This window comes from Chanodichthys erythropterus, chromosome 17 (assembly GCF_024489055.1).
Source record: "Chanodichthys erythropterus isolate Z2021 chromosome 17, ASM2448905v1, whole genome shotgun sequence".
Taxonomy (NCBI): domain Eukaryota; kingdom Metazoa; phylum Chordata; class Actinopteri; order Cypriniformes; family Xenocyprididae; genus Chanodichthys; species Chanodichthys erythropterus.
The window spans coordinates 11,846,381-11,870,000 of NC_090237.1; the positions used below are offsets into that span (position 1 = coordinate 11,846,381).

The following is a 23,620-nucleotide window of genomic DNA, read 5'->3' on the forward strand; positions in this document are numbered from 1 at the left end:
ATTTCATTTGTTTAAAAGACCTCCGAAGAACAGGCGAATCTCAACATAACACCGACTGTTACATAACAGTCGGGGTGTACGCCCCCAATATTTGCATATGCCAGCCCATGTTCCCAACATTATGAAAGGCATTAGACAAGGGCAGCCAGTATTAACGTCTGGATCTGTGCACAGCTGAATCATCAGACTAGGTAAGCAAGCAAAAACAATAGTGAAAAATAGCAGATGGAGCAATAATAACTGACATGATCCATGATAACATGATATTTTTTGTGATATTTGTAAATTGTCTTTCTAAATGTTTTGTTAGCATGTTGCTAATGTACTGTTAAATGTGGTTAAAGTTACCATTGTTTCTTACTGTATTCACAGAGACAAGAGCCGTCGCTATTTTCATTTTTAAACACTTGCAGTCTGTATAATTCATAAACAACTTCATTCTTTATAAATCTCTCCAACAGTGTGTAATGTTAGCTTTAGCCACGGAGCACTATCAAACTCATTCAGAATCAAATGTAAACATCAAAATAAACACTGTACTTACGCGATTAGACATGCTGCATGACGAACACTTTGTAAAGATCCATTTTGTGGGTTATATTAGCTGTGTGAACTTTTTTTTATGTTGTTTAAGGCAAGCGCGAGCTCTGTGGGCGTGGAGCACCAGATTTAAAGGGCCACACACCCTGAATCGGCTCATTTCTAATGATGCCCCAAAATAGGCAGTTAAAAAAATTAATAAAAAAAAAAATCTATGGGGTATTTTGAGCTGAAACTTCACAGACACATTCAGGGGACACCTTAGACTCATATTACATCTTTTAAAAAAAGTTCTAAGGCACCTTTAAATTAATGCATCCTTGCTGAATAGAAGTATTAACTTTTCATAAAAAAAAAAAAAAATCTTATTGGCATGAACATAACTTAAGATGTTGATTCACTATATAAGTGACTAAGTTTTTCCATTTATAAATGATTGCCACAGTCTTGGAAAAGTCTAACAGGTTGCATCCTTTTTTGTGCAAGACTTCCATTTAATTAGCAGCAAGGGAACTAACTAGCTTGTTTGTCCAAAACAACAACAGACAGCTTACATGTTTTGCTTACATGATTTTTAACTACCTATATAAAGGATTTTGCAAGTCGATAATGCATAATATAAAAAAGCATAGAGATCAAAGATCGATGAACTACTGTTTTTGAAAACTGAAACATATTCAAAATGTGCCACTGTGCCAAGATTCTTACTACATTTGAGACGGCTCCTGTATGGCATAATATAGAGGGTATGTTGGGCTAAACTAATGGATGACTCTGCTTCAGTAGATACATCTCAAATACAAGCTAATCCTGATGGCTTCCTTTCAACTGCTACTTCTTGTTGTTTTTTTCACATTAGGTGCAGCCAACTGTGCAACAGGTGCTTGAATTAAACAACCTGGCATCTATTCTAATTTTAGAATGGATGCCCACCTCACAGAGTTAGGGCTTTTAATAGGATGCTGTATTAGCGTGACATTTAAGGCTGGAATACACTACATGACTTTTAAAATCTGAACAGTTGCCGACTTTGTAAGTGGTTACAGAGAAAAACTAGACATCATACACTAAACGACTGAGGATCACAATACCAGACTTTCAAATCATTCTGAACACATCAAAACTCACACAGAAACGCATGCGTCGTTTCTAGGAGATGCATGACAGATGAAATAAATGTGAAGGAGATGATGAACGCAGCTGTTGTTTTAGCGACTCTGTGTGCGGAGTTGTAAAATAAAAAAAAACAGGAGTGGCGTAATCATTCGTTTTATCTGTGCTGATGAGTCAAATATTGAGGCTAATTTGTTACACGTGTCCTGTTGATTTACTTTTGTTTTGTTATTGTATTTGTATAGTATTTTATTGCAACCCTGGTAGTAGGGCTGCACAATTAATCGCAATTAAATTGCACGCAATTTGGCAAAGGCTGTGATTTTATGCACAGCTTGTCAGAGCTGTACGGCTCTGTGATCAGTAGCCATCTGAAAGCCAGAGGGCGCTCTCACAAAGAAACTACAAATATGCCCTGCCACAGAAGTAGAACAAGAGTCATTGCAGGAAATCCCATACTATTGCTGTAGCTGAATGAACAGAAGATTGAAACGCTTTGATTGATTAAGTAAGCAATAAGGTACGAGAGGGTGTGCTGTACCGTGAATAAGTCACGGCTGAAGGGCATAGTTAGGCACAACGCGAAGTGGAGTAAACTTTAATTAAAAGCCTGCCTTCTGCCAGAAAAATAGTCCCTGACCATGAACAGCAACAGAAGTTACATTATTATAGCATTAGATGGCAGCAAAGACCGTCTTTATGAGTGTGTCAGTCTGTAGCGAAGACTTTTACATTGAAAAGACTGAATCGTTGTGAAAACGGAACAAGACGCAACTGACAAATGCTTTGACTAGTGCCGTCAGTCACAGGAAAACCCCTTAACTGTTAAAAGGACAGGATAATACATCGACATTTAAACTGATTTTTTATTATGAACATAGGACTGACCTGAAGGAAAATGCTAAATCTGAATGCAGGTTATAAACTCGCTCAATCGATCTCTTTCTCACAATACTCTTCTAGTTCTACATAATACAGTAAGCTTCAGTGGACAATATCAATTGAGAACATACAGTTTTTGATGCTAATAGTAGTTGCTAAGAGTGTTGTGTAGTGATACATAAAACTGTTGGGTGAAGCAGTCATAGCCATGTTTTATCATGAATAAAACACAGTTCCTGTCCTTGATTTTGATTGGTCAATAACTAACTGTTTTATAAACATGACTGATAAACACGACTTCCTTATTCTGTGTAAGAAACCACATCAAGTCACAGAAGGATGCTCAACTGTCATTATGAAGTGAGTTTGGAGTAAAAACATGTTATTAAATGTTGTCTTTTGTTGGACAAGATGTTAATAAATGCTTGTCTGGAAAGATATTTGATGCGTGTTGCTTTTTCAAATCCACATAAGCGACTGAAACTCGCAGTGCTTTCAGATGGATTAGCATTTGGAGCCATACTACATTGACAAGTTGTGCATAAAAAAATAAAAATAATTGTAGGCTTTGCGATTTCATAATCGTACTAAACCAAATAGTTTAAGTGCGATTTCAATGTTATTTTTCTAATTGTGCGATTAATCGTGCAGCCCTACCTGGTAGATAGCCACCTCGTAAAATACGTAGGAATTGCCGTGAGATCGGGTTGTCTAATTTGTACAAATTCATACGAATTACCTACACCAAACCGTGCCCCTAAACCTACCCGTCACTGGGGTTTAGACAAATCATACGAATTCATATAAAATTAGTCACCTCGCAAAATACGTATGAATTAGTAGTGAGACGGCATTGATATAGAGGAAGCTTCGGTTTCAGTAGCGACATGTGTGTAGGTGTTCTAAAATCAGCTAAAATATCAAATATGTTTTGATATCCTCTGACTGGATACAATCATCTGAAGCTAAAACAAATCCAAGTCCGTGCCCATATTCACGATTTTCTGTGTAATCTGTCAACTCTGCAACTATTGACTTATCCAGACTGCAAATCGGGGAAAAAATGAGCAAAAGTCATGTAGTGCATTCCGGCCTTTAGCCATACTAAATTTTAGACACAAAGAATACAATCTAAACACTTCTAAGCCAACATTCATTATAACAGTTGTTTACTGCACACGCTCTTTTGAGAATCCATAACTTCTTGTAATTAATTGACTAGTGAAGTATGCAATTTTTAATGTCAAAACACTTAATATTTTCTTATAGTTTACCGCGCAGAGACAATTATAAGCCTAGCCATTCATAGGTTGACTTCCTGAAGCATGTAAACACTGTTCTAAACGCTGTTTATTGGCGTGATCTCATGCATCTAGCTCAACAAATGGTGGGACTACATGTAATGAGAAGCAGGAAGCCGGTTAGTTTGTTTGAGAAACCTGATGGAAAACAATCATTTTATTTGCAGTTCAATTTGGTGATGCTAGTGTTGCAAAAACACTAGAGATCACACTTAAGTTGTGTGGTTAGCTAGCTACATTGGAAAAGCAAATTGGCAAACTTTAACATATAAAAGTCTAATAAAATATTAAAAGATTTTTTTCAAATATTGTCTTAAAAATAGGCTCAGGCAGAAACTTATTTCGTAAGATAAGTTAGGATATAAATGTAAAATAATTGTGAAATTTAATTATTTAATATTTACACTACCATTCAAAAGTTTGGGATCAGTATGCTTTTTTTGTTGTTAGTTTTTTTTTTTTTAAATCATACTTAAATAACAATTGGAAAGGATGCATTAAATTGAACAAAACTGACAGCAAAAACATTTATAATGTTACAAAATAATGTTTCTATGTCAAAACCTTTCATTAAAGACTCCTAAAAAATATGCATCACCGTTTTCACAAAAGTATTAAGCAGCATAACTGTTTTCAACATTGATTGAGCACCAAATCAGCATATAAGCATATAATGATTTCTGAAGGATCATATGACACTGAAGACTGGTGTTATGATGCTGAAAATTCAGCTAAAAATAAGTTAAAATTTTAAAATATATTAAAATAGTAAACAGTTATTTTAAAAACATATATATACACATACAGTGCTGCTTGAAAGTTTGTGAACCCCTTGCAGAATCTGTGAAAATGTGAATAATTTTAACAAAATAAGAGGGATCATACAATATGCATATATGCAATATGTCCAAATTTTTCTTATTTTGTTTAAATATCTTTTTTTTTTTTTTTTTTTATTCATTTAGTACTCCCCTTCGGAAGCAACAGAAGACACTTAAATGTTTGCCAGAAGACAAATTAAGTATCATATTCCTTGATCTTCAAATTCAAAAGTCTTCACCCCCGGCTTCTAATGCAACATGTTCCCCTCTTGTGCATCAGTGAATGTTTGAACCATTTATAATAGTTGTGTTTGAGTCCCTCAATTGTCCTCAGTGTGAAAAGATGAAAATCATACAGTCACTGCTGGAAAGGGTTCAAATACGCAAAAGATGCTGGAAAACTAAAGAATTTTTGGGACCTGGAGGATTTTTCTGAAGAATATTGGGCAGTTTAACTGCTCAGGACAAACAAGCGACTTATGACAACCATCACAAAACAAAACAAAACAAAACGGTCGTAGATCATCCAGGTATTAAGAAACAAGGGTTAATAAACTTTTGAATTGGGTCATATTTATAAATTCAGCTATTTTTTGTCTTGTGGACTTAATGTAAACATTGTTTGTGTAAAACATTTTACTCAATGCATGTTATTTTTTTTATTACTGTCCTTTGTATGATCCCTCTTATTTTGTTCAAATTATTCACATTTTCACAGATTCTACAAGTGGTTCACAAATTTTCAAACAGCACTGTATATATAATTTCAGATATTACTGTTTTTAACTATTTTGTAAATATTAAATGTAGCCTTGGTGGTAAGCATAACAGACTAATTTTTAAAATATTAAAAAAAATAAAAAAAAACACTTACCAACCCCAAACTTTTGACTGGTAGAGTATATAGAACTTTATTTTAGTTTGCATAAAGAATCTATGCAAAGTTCTATGTTAATACACTGTTGCCCATTCCTGCAGACAAATCCTGTTTGCAGATGCAGCAGGATCAAGTCCTTCCCCAGCAGGGACAGAAACTGAATGCTAGCCCAAGGTCAGTAGAGTGAATCATCCACACCCCAGTGAAAATCCCCACCTGTTGCCCAACACCCCCACTTGTACAAACATTTCATCTCAGAGATGCAGCTCCACCTTCAAAACCCTGATTTCATTCCCCCCAGACAGTGACACTACCACCCAAACCCCCAAAAGCGTAATTAAAAAGCGGGATATTAATCGGATGTCAGGAGCAGACGGAAACGGCTCTATTAATCTGCGGCGGGATGGATGTGTTCGGCAGATCTATTAGCACCTGTGTTTTTGGTCGCCGTGACTGATGGCTGAGCTGCATCTGCTCCTCAGACATTCATCCCATGATTCCTTTCTGCTCTGAGCCCCTCCTTCCCTGATTGCATCTAGAGCACAACGAGCAGTGTTTACCCCCCTATTACATCAGCAAACCTTGACCGTCACATTAATGTGAGAAAGATTCAGAAGGGTTTCAGAGAGACAAGGAATCGCAATGAGCTGATTGGCTATTATATGTTAGCAGGGCGAGTGGCAAACTGACAATTAAGTGTTTAAACCAGTACAGGATTGGATCATGTTTATGAACAGAATAATTAAAGGGATGGTTCACCAAAAAAGTAATTTAATATAATTTACTCAGTCATGTCGGTCTAAACTACTTTGGTACCAAGTCAGTATTTGTAAAAGGTGGCTGCTTTTTAAAGCCATAGTATTATTGACATCTAACTCGTGACCAAATATAGTGCACAAGTCATACGATACACTTATTTGCCGTTTTCATGCCAGCATGGCCTGGAAAGGAGCAGCTTGGACATTCTGCTAAATGTCTCCTTTTGTGTCCCATGGAAGAAAAAATAAGGGTTTGGAGTGAAATGAGAGTGAGTAAATCACATTATCTTCTTTTTGTGTGAACTATTCCCTTTCACATGATATTTCATTTGCCCCATACCACTTTTAGATTTGTTCTTCACCACCCTGGGGTGCCAAAATGACAAATACATCACCTATTTGCCGCCTGCCTTGTGCTTTTTGGCCGTCAATCAGACTTACTGGCCGCTTAGGCAATGCAGGCTCGACATGAAAGATTACTGTAAATGCTCAGAAAACAGGAGCTAAGAGCTCATAGCCAAATTAAACACCTAAAGCTACTTGAATGAAAGCGTGGCCTTGACCGAGCGTCTGTAGATTTAGTTGCATGAGTCAGAGCGCGCCTCTGAGAGCTGTTTTTGGCAGTCTGAAAGGAGATGAGTGGCGAGAGGTGAGTTCTGGTCATTTTGGCAGCACAACACAGGTTTGTCTGTCTGACCCCTGCAACAAGCTACAAATTGGAGTTTCAAGGCAGTTCAGTGAATCCTACTCTTTTAAACAGGCGTCCAAAAGTGTTCTCGTTTTTCTTCTGTAAAATTGTGAAAATCAAAGAAACAGTCAGGAGTTATTTTTTTTTTTTGTCTCTTTGTTTTTGAATGGGCAATTTAAATCAATCATCTGTTCAATAATTTAAAGTAATAGTTCACCCAAACATTGTCTATGCAATTACAATGAATGAGAACTGAAGCTTTCAAACTTCACAAAAAGGACTATAAAAGCAAAAGCACTATAAAAGTAGTCCAATATGACCCATGCTCTATATTGCAAGTTTTAACCATAGCTTTGTTTCACAACAGAGCAGATCAATTTAGATCGTTATTCACGGACAATCTTCCTGTACAGTAAGTTGATATCCACTGCAACCGGATCACTGATTCAGAGAGCACAGCCTAGTATCTAATACAGAATAGCATATAGTACTCAAACAACAGTGAACTTGACCATACGATTTATTGAAAAGACGCGACTATTTCACAAATTAGACATTGCTATTTTTATTATGAATGACCCAACGAGAGAATAAAGACTTGGGTCATTTTGGTCATAATTCCTACTTTTATTATTTTCATGATGCTTTTATAATGCTTTTGAATCATTTCTTAATCCATTAAAGCTCTAGTCCCCATTCCTGCTTTTGTGTTCCACAGAAGAAATTATGTCAAAAGAGTTTGGAACAATATGTAGGTGAATAAATTATCACAGAAGAATTTTCCTTTTTGGGTGAACTATACCTTTAATATACAATATATTTGTGTTGTGTGTGTGAGTGTTGCTAATGATTGTATACAGATGTGTGTGTGCTATGTGTGTACAGACCTTGCTGCGAGAGTCCACGTTGAGCAGACACACTCCGCACGCCAGCTCTTTGGCATTCTTAATGCCGTGCCTCAATATACAGGAGGAGAAGTCCAGCGAGCTCTCATCGGGCTAACGAAAAACACACACACACAAACATCATGAATGCAGTTCTTAAAAAGCAATTGGGACTACATTGCATCCTCCACACAAATCGCTGGCTGTCACTCAAACTTTTAGATCACAAAAGCCACTGAACCAGCCCATCAACCTCACAGCAGTTGATTGGCCCTGCAGATCGATGCATCAGCTACAGAATATGGCCAAAACAGCAGGATCCGAGCACAGAGAAACCCTCGACTCTCTAGCCACGTTCATTTTTATTATGCTTCAGAGCGTTTGTGGGTTTTCTGCAGTGTGCCTAGACTTCATTCTTCCAAGCTGATATTATCTGACCGCACAACTCTAATATTATCTGCTACCATCAATATTCTCCCTTGAGTACACTGCATGACAAAGCTCCGTTCAGCTCTGTGCAATTTGTTCACTTTCCACAAATAAGGTACGCTTTGGTGCCTCATGACTTTTTAAGTATAGCTATTGTAAGTATAAAAATATAAAAATACATACACCAAATGTTCTTTGTGAGAACTATAATACATATGTTTGATAAATTATTATCTGACAAGATAAAATGTTGATTTTCACTTCTCATTAACGTCACACTCTCGATATAATTCTTTTAAACTCAAATTTAGTTCATATTTTATATTACATTTTATATGACACTTTTATCATTTCTTTAAACTAATTATTTTGTTTTTGTTTATTGACTATATGATATAAAATAATATACTAAAATGGTTTAAGCTGGTTAAAGGTATGGGGTAGGCAATTTCTGAGAGGCTAGCAATAGCAAGCTAGCTTTGAAAGCGTAAGATCCCACTCTCCCTTTAGAGCGTCTCCAAAAACACGCCTCCTCCAAAACGCAGCTAAAACAGAGTCAGCAAAACGTCACAAGAGACGGCGTTAAAGGATTAATTCACTTTCAAATTAAAATTTCCTGATAATTTACTCACCCCCCAAGATGTTCATGTCTTTCTTTCTTCAGTCGAAAAGAAATTAAGGTTTTTGATGAAAACATTCCAGGATTATTCTCCTTATGGTGGACTTCAATGGCCTCCAAACGGTTGAAGGTCAAAATGACAGTTTCAGTGCAGCTTCAAAGGGCTTTAAACGATACCAGACGGGGAATAAGGGTCTTATCTAGCGAAACTATCAGTCATTTTCTAAAAAAAACAAAATTTTAAAATTACATACTTTTAACCATAAATGCTCATCTTGAACTAGCTCTCTTCTTCTGCTCTATTAGAATTCAGGCAGTGTAGACGCTACTAAGTGTATTACTGCCCTCCACAGGTCAAAGTTTGAACTATTTGTTATATACTTGCACTAGCATATTGTATATGACAATTTAGTTCAAACTTTGACCTGTGGAGGGCAGTAATAGACTTAGCAGTGTCTACACTGCTGGAATTCTAATAGAGAAGAAGAAGAGAGCTAGTTCAAGATGAGCATTAATGGTTAAAACGTATATAATTTTTTATTATTGTTACTTTTTTTTTTTTAAATGAGCAATGGTTTCTCTAGATAAGACTCTTATTCCTCATCTGGGATCACATAGAACGCTTTGAAGCTGCACTGAAACTAATTTTGACCTTCAACTGTTTGGGCTCCATTGAAGTCCACTATAAGGAGAATAATCCTGGAATGTTTTCATCAAAAACCTTAATTTCTTTTCAACTGAAGAAAGAAAGACATGAACATCTTGGATGACATGGGGGTGAGTAAATTATCAGGAAATTTTAATTTGAAAAGCCACACACAGTGAAAAATACATTGCGGAGCAAAGATGACACTGACAACACGTCGACAGACAAGACAGAGCAGGTTACTTATGATATTAAACAAAGTCCCAACTTTCAAACTGTGTAGTTATTAAAGAAATTCAAACAATGAAAAACATTTTGTGGCTCTTTAATATGTCGTGACCATGGTCGTGACAGATTGCTGTAGCGCCTCAGTTCAAGAGGCTCGTAAACCGATCATCTCTTCCTAGTAGTTCATTTATAGCATTTAAATAAACATGAATGAACATGAGAATTAATGTTGTTTTAAGCGCGTAGAGACGTCAATATACACAATTTTTCAAGTTTAACTCCACCGAGGTTAATCTTCTAACTACTGGATGCTTTGTCGGACAAAATGGCGGAATCGGCGTTCTGATTGGTTAGATCGCTTGTCAATCAAATTCCTGGCGAAGGGTCAATTACGACACGGCGTGAGCACAGCACACCCTATATATATATAGGGTGCACTCAGCAATTGTTGAAAGAAAAAAGTAAATAAATTTAAAAAATAATAATAATTTTATTATAGCTTAAGGCTGTATTTTGTGCCACATTTGTAGAAAGTGCCTACTGCTCAAGAGCTCAAAGGTCACCACAGTGTAACTCCACAGGTATACTCATTTAATTATAAGTCAACAAATTATCTGTTAAGCATTAATGAACATCTGTGTCTTACTGGACTGTATGTTGCACTACACTAGAGATATCATTGTACAAGATCTGGTAGTGTTTATTTTCATTAACTCACAGTGAGGTTTGCCAGCGACATGAAGCCCATCAGGTTATTCCACACACGGCTGATGTCTTTAAGCAGCTCCTGCAGTTTCTCTGAACAAACGGCTGTGGCTTTGATACCCAGCTCCACACGCTTGGTTACGCGATACACCTCCACCACACCTGACATGTATAAAAAATAAAAAAATAAAAAAAACATACCTGTTTGTAAAAACCTTCTTAAACACATGAAGAACACAATTCAATGAAATTCCAAAGAAAGTGCATCTTTTTATATTCATTGACCATGATAATGACTGTTGTGATTGCTATGGCTCGAGAAAGGCGGGAGGCTATTCATCACAGCGGTCAACTCAAATGAGAAAATGAAAAGATGTATTTCTCCCCCTAAATTTGACGATAAAAACAAAGGAACATGTGAATAGTGAATAAATGAATGAGTCAGTTGTTGTGGAAACGGTATTCCTCTTGGCATCATTACTACAGCAACCAAAGTGTAAATATAACAGATATTGAATTGTGTGCAGTGTGAACAGAGCCAGTGCATAACCAAACAGGAGAAACAATAACCCAGCGATGCTGTTCCCAGCACTCCCCAGTGCTGAATGTCCTTTTAAGCTGAACCCATTAGAGCGGACCAGAATAGTTGCTGTGCTCTGTAACACTAGCCTCCCCCAGTCAAACCCACAATGCCCTGCTCTGTCTCCAATCGCAATCACTCGAGCCGGATCAAAGAGCTTTAACCGTTGTTATATGTTCCCTCCCGCTGGTATGAGCACGTACAGCTCATTAAAGCCACCCCGTGTGTGTGTGACTATAGAAACAGGAAGCAGATAACAAGAACACCTGGCCTGTCTGTTTGACTGAAGACTGCCAGGGCACATGAGGATCAGGTATGAATGTGCATGAAGATATTATGGGACATGGCTGATCTTCTGAGTTTTACTGATGTCTGATATGATGGGTAATGCTGGTCTCTGATCAGTAAATAAAGTATGATTGTAATCGTAGTCTCACCCAACAGGTACTCCATCCCCTGTGCTGATTGGATGACCTCTGTGCACACTGTGGAACTGCTGATGCCATTAAGGGTGTTATTAGCAGTGGTGATGACCTGAAAGGGGATGAAAAGACATGGCTGTAAAGTGGCCATGTTTATTTTGATTCTGGATTATCACAAATTATTTCATTTATCAATATTTTCTGAGAAAAGCCCCCAAATGAATATACTGTAATGCAAAGACATTACACTGAGGAAAACAATCAGATTCTGTAGATGTTACAAAAGTGTCAACATTGAACAATAGACTATTACTCCAGGCTTAAGACAAGAATGCATCTAATGTGAATGGCTTGAAATTGCTTAAAGGGAAAGTGCACTCAAAAATATTTACTCTCCCTCATAGTGAAGAAGATATTTTGAAGAACTGTCCATTATAGTGACAAAATTTCAATATCTTCATTTCTATTTCACAGAAGTCATTAAGCCATAAGGCCCAGACACACAAAAGCAACAAAAATATAGACGCAGCGAAAGCCAACTGTGGTGTTGCCTGTATTTGGGCCAGTTACGCTTGAACACACCACAAAAAAAAAAGACACCGGCCAACAAACATGTACGTTCTTGAGTCTGTTAGAGGAGAAATAACTCTCCATACCAGCAGGTGGCAGTAGACTTTTTATCAGGACTGTGCTTGCTCACTTGCTAACTAGACTTCATCGTTTGCCTGCTTTCGTCACTTTCTTTTCGTGCACTGGTCGCTAAGCTGAACAGCCAATCAGAGTGATCCCTTTTACCGATGGGCTCTGGCGCCAATTCAACATACTCAATCTCCTGAAAAGCCATCAACGGGGGTCCAACTAGAGCCAACAGTGTGGAACACACCACAAAAAATGATGGTCTGACAGTGGTCGACTGTCGGCTTGAAATGTCACGGCCTCTACAGGTTTGGAAGAAGTAAATGATAAAAGATCTTTCTTTTTGGGGTGAACTAGCGCTTTAAAGGGATAGTTCACCCAAAAATGAACATTTTGTCATAATTTTCTCACCCTCATGTTGTTCCAAACCTGTATAAATTTCTTTCTTCTGTTGAACACAAAAGATGATATTTTAAAGAAGTTAGTAACCAGACAAATGACAGTAGCCATTGACTTCCTAGTATTTTTTCCTACTATGGAAGTCAATGGCTACCGTCAACTGTTTGATTACCAACATTCTTCAAAATATCATCTTCTGTGTTCAAAAGAAGAAAAAAACTTGAGGATGAGTAAGTGATGACAAAATGTTCAACTATCCCTTTAAGAAGTAAAAAGGAGGAAATTATGAAATATATGTACAGAATTTTTGTTAAAGATTGTAAACTGCTAAATTGCACTGCAACAACCAACAAAACATGTTGTCAATCACATTTATATGTGCATATAATGATCATAAACGTGAGCATACAACGGTTTCTGAAATGTTCCTATGAAAGATTTATAAAATGTCTGTATGCACAAAAAAATTTCATGAATGTATCTTATGTATCTTTTTATAAATCACAGTTCATCTTAAATTCACCGCATTGTGTACAAGCACATCCACTCCACCTACAGAACGCCCACAAATATCCCTTTATGGTTCAGAAAAGCATGGCACTCATCATCAATGGGCAAGAAAATCCAAGCACACTCTCAGAAAATGTACGGCATGGCCTGGTTTCAGTATGTGTGTTTGTAATTAATATTTCCTGTGAATAGTTAGAATTGATTTCAGTGATGTAATTATAACAAAACAGTTAAAATGTTGCCCATTTTCACACATATTAATGCATATCATTCCATTCCATAAAGCATGCTTTTCAGTTAGCACACACATAAAACATTTTCATGTCTGTTTCTGCCTTTATAAATCCCTATTTGTTCCTCACTTAAGATGTAGGAAAAAAATCCATGAAATTTAGGATCAATTCTGATTGACCACAGGTTTCTATTTCTGTCACAACATGTTGGGTAGCACCTTCCCACAGTTAAAACTCATTGGTCCAAAATCCTACTCTGTATAACTGTATTACTGTAATTAAACATCAAATATTGGCTGGCAGTGACCTCTTAACAACCAGGCAGCTTTTGCTACTATACTTTTTTGCTTGTGAAATGAGCAAGTGGTATCGTGATATCATGATTCTAAGTCTATCTAGAGACTGATAAGAGTTTTAAAGTGTATACAAACCTCTTTATGAATGTGTATGTGTGTCGAGGTATGTGTTACCTGCAGAGCGCTCTCCAAACACCTCTGCCATTCGTACGCATATCGCTCACTCTCCTGCCAGGAGTGTTTGGATGAGAGACAGTGGGAGAAAAGAAAGAAAAAGATGAAACCGAATGAGAGCTTTGTTCATTGAGAAACCTCAGGCTGTATTCAACAAGGAGAACCTGTCTGTGTTGAGAGAGAATGAGGGACGAAAGGAACAGAGAGAGCAAGTGACTGACCTCCACCTCTCCGGTGAGGTCCTTGTACTTGTCGCGGATGATCGGCAGCGCTGGTTTTTCATTTAGGGTGTTGGAGCGGTCTCTGAAGGGCTGCTCAGGGGCAGGAGAGGGGATGGACCGTACAATTTCTTTCTCTCCCAGGCTGTGGCTGCGTTTATGGGAACCTTTGCACAAATATATGGGTCAATGACAAATAGAAGTGTCCATGACAAAGAACATGAAACAACTAGGTTTAAAATGTGTGCCAAGTACACACTCTTTGTATTCTTGTAGGATTCAAATTAAACTTTACATGAAAGTTAAAAAACAATTTTTTTTTACCATTTTCATTTTAATGACTGTAAAAAATTATGTAGTGTTACAGCACACTCAAATGTAAGGAAAATGTTATTTAAAATAAATGTCATTTAAATGGTAATTAAATAAAGCTGAAATAAAATACATTTTAGGTGAAAAACTAATTTTTAATTCTTTTTTAAAAAGGATGAAGTGCAAAATTACTAAAATTCAAACTAAAATTAAAAACTGAAAATATAAAAAAAAAATAATTTAAAATTAGGGCTGAGCAATAATTAATCGCGATTAATTGTTTGCAAAATAAAAGTCTGTGTTTATGTAATAAATGTGTGTGTTCTGTGTATAAATTTAAGAAATATATGCATGTATAGATAAATATAATTAAATATATTTTATATTATATATAAATATTTTATATATAAATATAACATTTTTCTTAAATACATATGTGTGTGTATTTATATATACACTACTATACACAGAACACACACATTTATTACGTAAACAAAGACTTTTATTTTGCAAACGATTAATTGCGATTAATAGTTGTGCAGCCCTATTTAAAATACTAATAAATACTATAAACAGCATATAAATAATATTAAAATAACACTTATCTTGACTCATACTGCATTACCTTAGGTTGGAAAACCTCTCCTTGTCATTTCCTGATATAATTTCCTGTTTTATGCATGTTGATCTCACCACATGACTTTGATTTGGCGGATGCATATAATTTAAATATTTTTGATAATGTATATTAAGATTTAAATATTTTTCAGTTTTGTTAAAACGTTTTTAAAAGAAATAATAGCTTGTCAAACTACTTTAGCCTTTCTGTTCAAGAATTTCATTCTTTTAATGAGTTGTACCAACCCCGACATGTCTTGCAAATAATGAAAATGAATTTCAAATCAAAATTTAAAGGGAGAGGTGTATTTAAGTAAACATATGTATGAAATGTATTTAATACATATGCATTAAAATAATTAGACAAGTCATGTGACAAAGGGGATGACACACCTTACCCCATACTCACTCTATTTTTAATATGAGTTTAATTGTTGATCCTGCTGTATAATTAAAACTTTCCGAGGCACTCAAACTGCCATCGCTAATCCACGTGGGGCCACAACACAAAACACAAACACCTAATTTGCAACAAATGATAATTATGTGCAAAAGAGCAGCATAGAAGCATACATTATTCATGAGGCATCGCACAGTCAAACTGGCACAAAACGCATGCCGTGCACACATAAGCAAGGAGACGGACAGCGGCACAACAAGCTCATGTGACACAGCAACAGGTAATCACAGTCCCGCTGAGAACCACATCAGTCTCTGCATGCTTTCAGGCACTAATCCATTCCTACACGAACCCCACTCCTCAGATTAACTGTTTGATAGGAGGTCGGCAGAGGAGTAAACCCTCTTTTGTATGAACAAATGAAATTTAGAGGATGTGGGTGGGGATCAATAAGAGGCAAATAAGCTTTTATGTTATTGAGTAAGTGCTAATGCATTATGGGGGAGAGAGGATGAAAAAACAAAGAGGGAAAGTGATGAGGGATTTGGGTGGCAGTGTTTATCTATTGACGTTGCCGTATGCATCAGATGCCACTCTGCCATCTGTTGACTTTCAGAGAGAATGCAGCTTTATTCGATCCATTTTCCTGGGAAATGTATCTATTTTTATGTTATTTTGTCATCATCATTTCGATTTAAGGAGTTAAAAATGGTCCATATCAACCTTAAAATTCTAATCACATTTTTTTTTAAAGTTTGTGCATTTTTTTGTTGGAGTGGGAGGATTTTGGTGAGCTTTTGGGCTGGAAATCGTCCACCCAATCTGGCAACACTGGCACTGGATCCAATGCACTCATTGGGTTTCATTCACTGATAATTGCATGGATTATTCCATATCTGTACGCACATGAGAACTTCTCACAACAAATACACGCCTAATTCACAACACGTTTTTGTTCTTAACCTCATTCTAATGTTAATGAATTTGGAGTAGGACTAAATGAGTGCCCAAGGTTAGTCATTTGCATAAAAAATGCTTTCCTATTTAGTTTCACAAACTTTCGTCACTCTCAGCAAATATATTACTCTAAAGATGCCCTCTCTTCTGAGCATGTGCAACAAGATCCTTGACAAATGCCAAGTGTGCCATCCTCAACCAGTTCAAACACAATAAACTCCTTTTATACAGACCCAGATTATATACAGATACACTTACCTGCGTTGTTATACAATGAGCTATAATGCAACTTTTCTTACTCTTTCACTGTATATGAAATATATTTAAGATAAAATATCAATGTATAAAATTTCATCATAAGGTAATTAGAAAGTCACCTCGATTATGTGATTTTTGCGTATGTGTGGTTTAAGTTATTCCTACATTTTTTTGTAAATTTTGAATAAATTTTAGTATTTATTGGTGAATCATGATTTGTTTGTGAAAACATTTGTATGCAGATTTCATGGACAAATTTGTGTGGATGCATGCTTAGGGAATGAGACCACTGATCTGTATAAATGACTGAATTGCTCATGACTTCATAAAAAGTGATGCCACCGTGTCACCATATTGGTATTCTATTGAATTAATAGGAAATCATCTCACTTTAATGAGAAAACTTTACCTAACGAGTCAGCGTTTTTATATCTGAAGTACATATTTACAATGCCAACATCCTAAACATTTAAATGGTTATTTGTTTAAAGTCTGGGATTTCCCTTGCTTATTAAAAGTTACGTTTATTAAAAGTATTTATACTGTTGCTCCAAGCAAAATGATGCATTGTAATCCTTTTTAATATAGTGCAATTTAGTAATAGGTTACTGAGTTGTATGTATTGTAATATTTAATGTATATTCAAATCAATATCTGCTAATAATCCAAGATATATGTTCATGCTTAATATTTCCTGCATAATTACATACATACATAAAGAAATCTGTTTTGTGTTAGGTCAGTTACCTGTGTTGGTAGTGTGCAGTAGAAACACCAATCTTAACGAGTTATATATCACTTATCCTGCCTGAAAAGACCATAAACATTACAGATAATGTTTGAAGTGTCAATTAATGTACATTCATATCTTAAAAACTATTCATGTGCGACTGATACACTTGCGAATCGGTCAATGTTTTTGCTGTAAGTCAATGATGCCCTCTATCGGTAGGGAATTGGCCGCTCAAACACTTCGGGTGGCTTCACCGCCTGCTGCCAGTTTAGAATGCAATGAACAATCCAGTCATTTATATAGACCAGTGAATGAGATCCATTTGTTGTGTCTCTCCAGAGGTCGCATTCGTCAACCGCATGTCATTGAGGCTGCCTCATTTCAGAAAAGTAACCATTACACTGCAAAGTCAAAAGAAATTACAACAACTTACTTCACAAGAAATAATGGTCAATTTTTTAATGGGTACATTTCTGAAATGAGATATCCTTGATGACATATGCGGCTGACAAATGTCCTCTGGAGGAAGCAGCCTTCAAAATAAGACTGCCACCGTCTGTTAATATTTTAGCATAAAATATTGCGATGACACTTACCCTGCACGGACAAGTCAAAGGTGGCGAGTTCATTCTTGATCATCTCTTCGCTGGATTTCACCTTGGCCTGCGCGCTGGCCTTCAAGAAATCTGACTTGCCAAATTTGGGCTTGTCTCCTTGGAAGGCTCCAAACTCGTCTGTCATTTCGCCCTGGTTGCCCTCTGCTTCTGTGATTCCAGGAGGGGAGTCGGATTTCTCAGAAATCGTGCTGGCAAAGTCGCCAAAGTCATCATCATTGCCTTGGCTGGTCTGTTCAATGGAGCCAAAGTCAGCGAAGGCTTCGAACCGGTTTTCAGCGGTGGAGCCACCATCTTCGATTGGGAAGGTGGTCACCTTAGCAACAGTGGTGTGGGTGATGTTCTCAGAACTCCCGAAAGATGTCTCTTTCCTATGGACAACAGCTGAAGATGGCAGTCCACCTTGAGACTCTCCCTGGAGCTTCTTACCTTGACCAGATGGGAGATCGTCCTTGTCGGACCAGTCGTAGCTGCCCAGACTGCTGACGGCGGATGTGCCAAAGGGGTCAAATTTCAAATCATCAGACTCTGTAAATGACAACATGGGACATCCCATGCAAAAAAAACTTTTAGGATTCAGTGCCTTAAAAGGGATAGTTCAAATTCTGTCATCATTTACTCACCCCCAAGTTGTTCCAAATATGTATAAATTTCTTTGTTCTGCTGAACACAAAGGAAGATATTTTGAAGAAAGTTTATAACCAGGCTGCTTTGGGGCACCATTGACTTCTATAGTAGGGAAAAAAATGCTATGGAAGTCAATGGTGCCCCAGAACTGTTCAGTTTCTCACATTCTTCAACATATATTCCTTTGTGTTCAAAATAACAAAGACAGGTTTGAAACAACTTGGGGGTGAGTAAATGATGACAGAATTTGTATTTTTGGGTGAACTATTCCTATAACAATTGTAGTACTTTTATAGTTATAGTACAGTTTTACAGTTAAGTACTTTTTTGTTGTAGTATAATTGTGGAAAAGGATGTTTTGGGATCAATCAAAGTTTAGTATTTAATTAAAGCAGCATTCATATTAGTAAAACACTTTCAAGAGTATATGGAATAAGGCAATCCAGTGGGTTTATAATTCTTCCGTACAAAAATGTGTATTTGAGCTGTCAAGTTTTCTAAATTGCCCATTCAGTGGTGGGACTACCGTTCAATAAACTTCTGGTTCGGATTTAATTCTATCTAAAGCAGTGGCTCTTAACCAGGAGGCCCACTAGATTGTCTCAAGATGACTGAAATGTATTTAAATTAGGGCTGGGTGATATATCACATGTGATTGTCACGCGCATTTCGTCAGTAAAGCCGGTTCCCTGATTACCGCTAAATCGCCATCACCTGCTTTCAAATGGAGCAGCATTTAATAGACAGAGCCATAGATCACTGACAAGCTACGCAATATCGCATTCATTATCGCAGATGAATCGCCTTCAATAATGAACGCGATATTGGCTTGTCAGTGAACTATATGTTGATATATTTAATTATCCATGATTCAAAAATTGAAGAAAAGTTTTGAATCATGGATAATTAAATATATCAACACTCCTAGTTTCTGTTAATAAAAAGTTTGAAAACAAAAAGTTGACGTAATTACAGCAGAAATACCAAAAATAGTCAATATTGGGAGGCCTTTGAGTCTAAAAGGTAAATTCCACTGGTAAATTCCCTTTTTGATATCCTTGCACATATGTGAAACTTACCGGCTTTACATAGTCAGCAGCTGAAAGACTGCATTACTGCATCGTTGAGAATAAGTGGCTTTTCAACACTAGTCCCACATTAACGCATATTAGTTTTGTCAACTTTCTCTATAAAAGCAGAAACAGCTTAAAATCTTTAAAACAATTGGTCAAACAGTCATTAAATCTCTCTTTTGTATCTAAATTTGTCAAAATTAAATTACAAAATCAAGATTTGTAATTATTATTAAAGATATACTGTACATATTATTAAGTCTTAGGGGGCTTTCACACTAGGCACGTTTGCTGCGGTCTGAGTCCAAATGTGATTGTTCCCGCTGCCTCCCATATGGAAGGCCAACAGGGCCAAAATGTGTTAAACTAATATCTTAATGCATGATTACACATTAACACGTCATTTAAGCATTTTCACGTAATTATTTGAAGACATTAGTTTCACACATTTGGGCCATATTACCCCCCACATGCCCCCGCCCAAGCCTTTTTACACTTAACTTGGTTTCAATAGAAACCTGCTGCATTTGTGTCCATCTTACATCAAAAACATGACAGAAAACATGATAGCAGAATGTGGGTGGATATATATTGTGTGTGGGTTTTTATGTAATTTTGTGCTATTATGTGCAGCAACGTGAACAGGACTTTCGTTTACTATATGTATGCCGCATGAAAGCTTGAAAACGGACACTTTTGAGGAGACAGCGGATTACGAGCCATTCATTTGCACTCACTCTGAAGGATGATACTGCATGCTCACTGCTCGTATCCATAAATCACCACATCACAGAGGTGTTTATGTTGAATTAATAATGTCGTCATCAGATAAAATTAATGCGCAAAACTCAGTTTGTGCTGGGTTTTTTTTTTTTTTTTGTGTACATTTACCAGGGTGATTGGGGTCATTTTGTCTGTTGGTTACTGATGGTGCAGTTCAGAACGACTCAATCTGTGACCGTCTCAAGTGCTCCCTGGTCGTGATGAATTATTCCTGATATTGTCATTTGATGAAGCCCTGGTTCATTAACTAGAGACTCCTAGCATGATGCCACTCTAATGATTCCTGAGTCCTTATCTACATCCAGAAGTCATTCTGAGTCCGGGAAGAAATGCTCAGTTTATTGACTAGATTGGGGTGACTGACATCTGCATGTGGACTGATGAATGCTTTTCAGATATGTTAGTAGAGGTAAAACTTCATTTTGAAGGTCAAAATAACTGTGTCAGTCATTCTGCACCTTTCTTTTTTTTTTTAAATGAATCACAGGTTTGACATTAAAAAAAAAAAAAAAAGATTTTCCAATTTTCTGGCTTTCAGTGTAGAGTGTTGATGTGCAATCATTCACACTACCATACAATCAACCACACTGTCAGACTGATACAAGAACTGTAATGCTGCATTGTGCTGTGCACTTTGAAGCTACTGAATGCACTTATTTCATATATTATATATATATATATATAAAATAATGCTGTAATGCTGCTTTTTTTGGCTGCAGGAACTGGCTTCATTTTGAGGCCATATTGTTGATTAAAGTTAACAATAAGTTTGAGAAAACACCTAATTCTACTTAATTTACTGAAATTACTAATTGATTGGCAGCTCTAGAAAAAAAAAAAAACAACCACATATGCATGAAAACATCTAATTCCCTCACAGTTGAGCGGGGTACAACTGTTCACACAATCAATCAGTTTGTGAAATTGACAAGAAGCTGGTGCAGTGTGATAATTCTGATGACTAAATCTGCTCTGGGTGGCAAGATTGAAGGATGGAGAGAGAAATCAAGACGGCACGCATGTCTGCTGTACCATTATTCATATTTATTACGACAACATTGGCAGAGAGAGAAAGAGAGAGAGAGAGGTCACAAAATTCCATGAAAGATCTCGTTACAATAGTCTTGTCAAACTAACAATTAAAAAGTTTTTTTTTTTTTTTTTTTTTGCATTATAAGAATACAAGGGCATGCAAAGTCAGAAAAAGCAGAAGTGAGAAGAAAACAAAAACAGGACAGAAAATCCCAAATCCAGATGCAGAACCTAGCATTGAGAAGGCACATTCACAGATTAAGATTAGATTAGTTCTCATTGGTCAAAGACACACTGTAGTTGGACTATAAAAGGAAAAAGCAACCAGAAATAAGGAAAAGTGATACAGAACATTTAAGCCAATATCAAGGTGATGCTTATATTGGTTTTATGTAGCATATTAAACCCTTTGAGAACCTAGGAGCATTTACAGAGAGATTTGTCTTTAATGTTGTGATAAATTGAGACTGCACTTAAGTCTGCCCTGATTAATTGTGAAAATTACAGAGTTCAATTTAGGTCTACTACTTTTGAACATTGTAACCAATCACTGAGTCCACATGAATGAAGGGGAATCAAAGGTGTTAAATTAGTCACTCACAATTAGGGCTGCACGATTAATCGCATGCTATTCTCACGCGCATTTCGTCAGTAAAGCCGGTTCCCTGATTACCGCTAAATCGCCATCACCTGCTTTCAAATGAAGCGGCATTTAATAGACAGAGCCGTAGATCACTGAAAAGCCACGCAATATCGCGTTCATATCGCAGATGAATCGCCTGCGATATGAACGCGATATTGCGTGGCTTGTCTGTGAACTACGGCTCTGTCTATTAATAGGCGCTCCGTTTAAAAACAGGTGATGGCGATTTAGCGGTAATCAGGGAACCGGCTTTAATGACGAAATGCGCGTGAGAATAGCATGCGATTAATCGTGCAGCCCTACTCACAATGTACATTGTAAGCAAGTGACAACAAAATATTCCCATTAAATTAGTCATAAGTTTTTACATTTATCAATTAAATAAAATTACATAAATGCATAAATTAAAGTAAATGGTTCTTTGATTGTTTATATGTGTAACCTAGATACAAAAATATGGCATGCAGTTGCCCCAAACAAAATTATTATATTTATATTTAAAATAATCGCAATTTCAATATTAAGGTAAATGATTAGCCTACTTCAATCCGGAGCCAATTCTTCTAAATGGATGTGGGTTTGCATCACTCTATTAGGTGCTCAAAGGGTTAAAAGAAACCAGGAAAATCTATCCTATCAGAGCATTTATTGGTTTGAGTGACAGGTAAAGAACGACAAAAAGAGACAGTACCCTTTTTCTCTCGCCATCCTGTACATCTCAGTAGGAGCTATTTTTGACCCACACAAGTCAAAAAGGTAACATTTCATATCACAGCAAGCAGTATTCTCCTCATAAATACAAATAAATACGCTTTCTGGCAAAAATGCAACGCAATCAGGAGTATTAATCAAGTCTATCTATATTCAAAATAAATAAGAGCTTATTTTCCTGTAATAAAAATACACTATTAAATTTGCATGTATATATTTCCATTCTTGATAAAAACAACCTATTTTGTTAGTATGCCAGAAAAATGGACTAATCCTACTAATCGTTTACTGCATGTATATACTTGTCAATTTCACAAATTGAAGGCTGGCACATACTGGAGCATAGAAAAGCAAAGTTAGAAAGAGTTCCACCTTCAGTGTGGTCTACGAGAGCAGACGCAGACTCTCACGTACCGCAACAAACCTGAAAAGTTAAGTCACCTTCTCATGGAAGGACCACGAGAAGCGGCTCTGGCCTGGAAAAGAGATACTCTAGGGTGGTTAGCTACACATCCAGGGGTGAAGGGCAAGTGTTAGGAAACCCAACACTCTCAACCTGCTACAATATTTATGCTTGGGCTCTAGAGGTGTCCAGTAACTGAGCTAGAAGCATTTGTATAAGATTGTAACTAAAATCAACATTGTTTTACAAGGTTTAGGCAACGATAGAATTCACTTAAACTACTATGGAAATAAGGCAAAAAGGATTCCTACAGACTTCAGTCGGAGTGGAAGGTAAGTTCAGCATAATGTAAATGAAACGAAACGAAGTACAGTTCATTTAATATGTTATATTCTTATATCTGGTTGATTAACATTCAGCGGAAAAGAGACTGAAAATTGAGAGGACCAAAATTTCTTGAAAATTCTGGTCGATATTGGCGATTCATGATTATTTTT

General features: G+C 36.6%; 1 protein-coding gene across 5 annotated transcripts in view; it reads right to left on the bottom strand.

The window, feature by feature from the left end:
- The window catches only part of synrg (synergin, gamma), a 61,794-nt gene that overhangs the window by 7,442 nt on the left and 30,732 nt on the right, over nucleotides 1-23,620 (bottom strand). For 2 of the 5 annotated variants that reach the window (XM_067365817.1, XM_067365814.1), the window contains 7 exons: nucleotides 17,834-18,379; nucleotides 13,963-14,126; nucleotides 13,742-13,795; nucleotides 11,509-11,605; nucleotides 10,505-10,653; nucleotides 7,868-7,978; nucleotides 7,041-7,079 (listed from right to left, as the gene is read on the bottom strand). In XM_067365817.1, the coding sequence (XP_067221918.1) occupies nucleotides 7,041-7,079; nucleotides 7,868-7,978; nucleotides 10,505-10,653; nucleotides 11,509-11,605; nucleotides 13,742-13,795; nucleotides 13,963-14,126; nucleotides 17,834-18,379 (1,160 nt within the window). Of the gene's footprint in view, nucleotides 1-5,746; nucleotides 7,080-7,867; nucleotides 7,979-10,504; nucleotides 10,654-11,508; nucleotides 11,606-13,741; nucleotides 13,796-13,962; nucleotides 14,127-17,833; nucleotides 18,380-23,620 lie in introns of those variants that run through there. The other 3 variants (XM_067365818.1, XM_067365815.1, XM_067365816.1) reach the window with 2 other exon arrangements.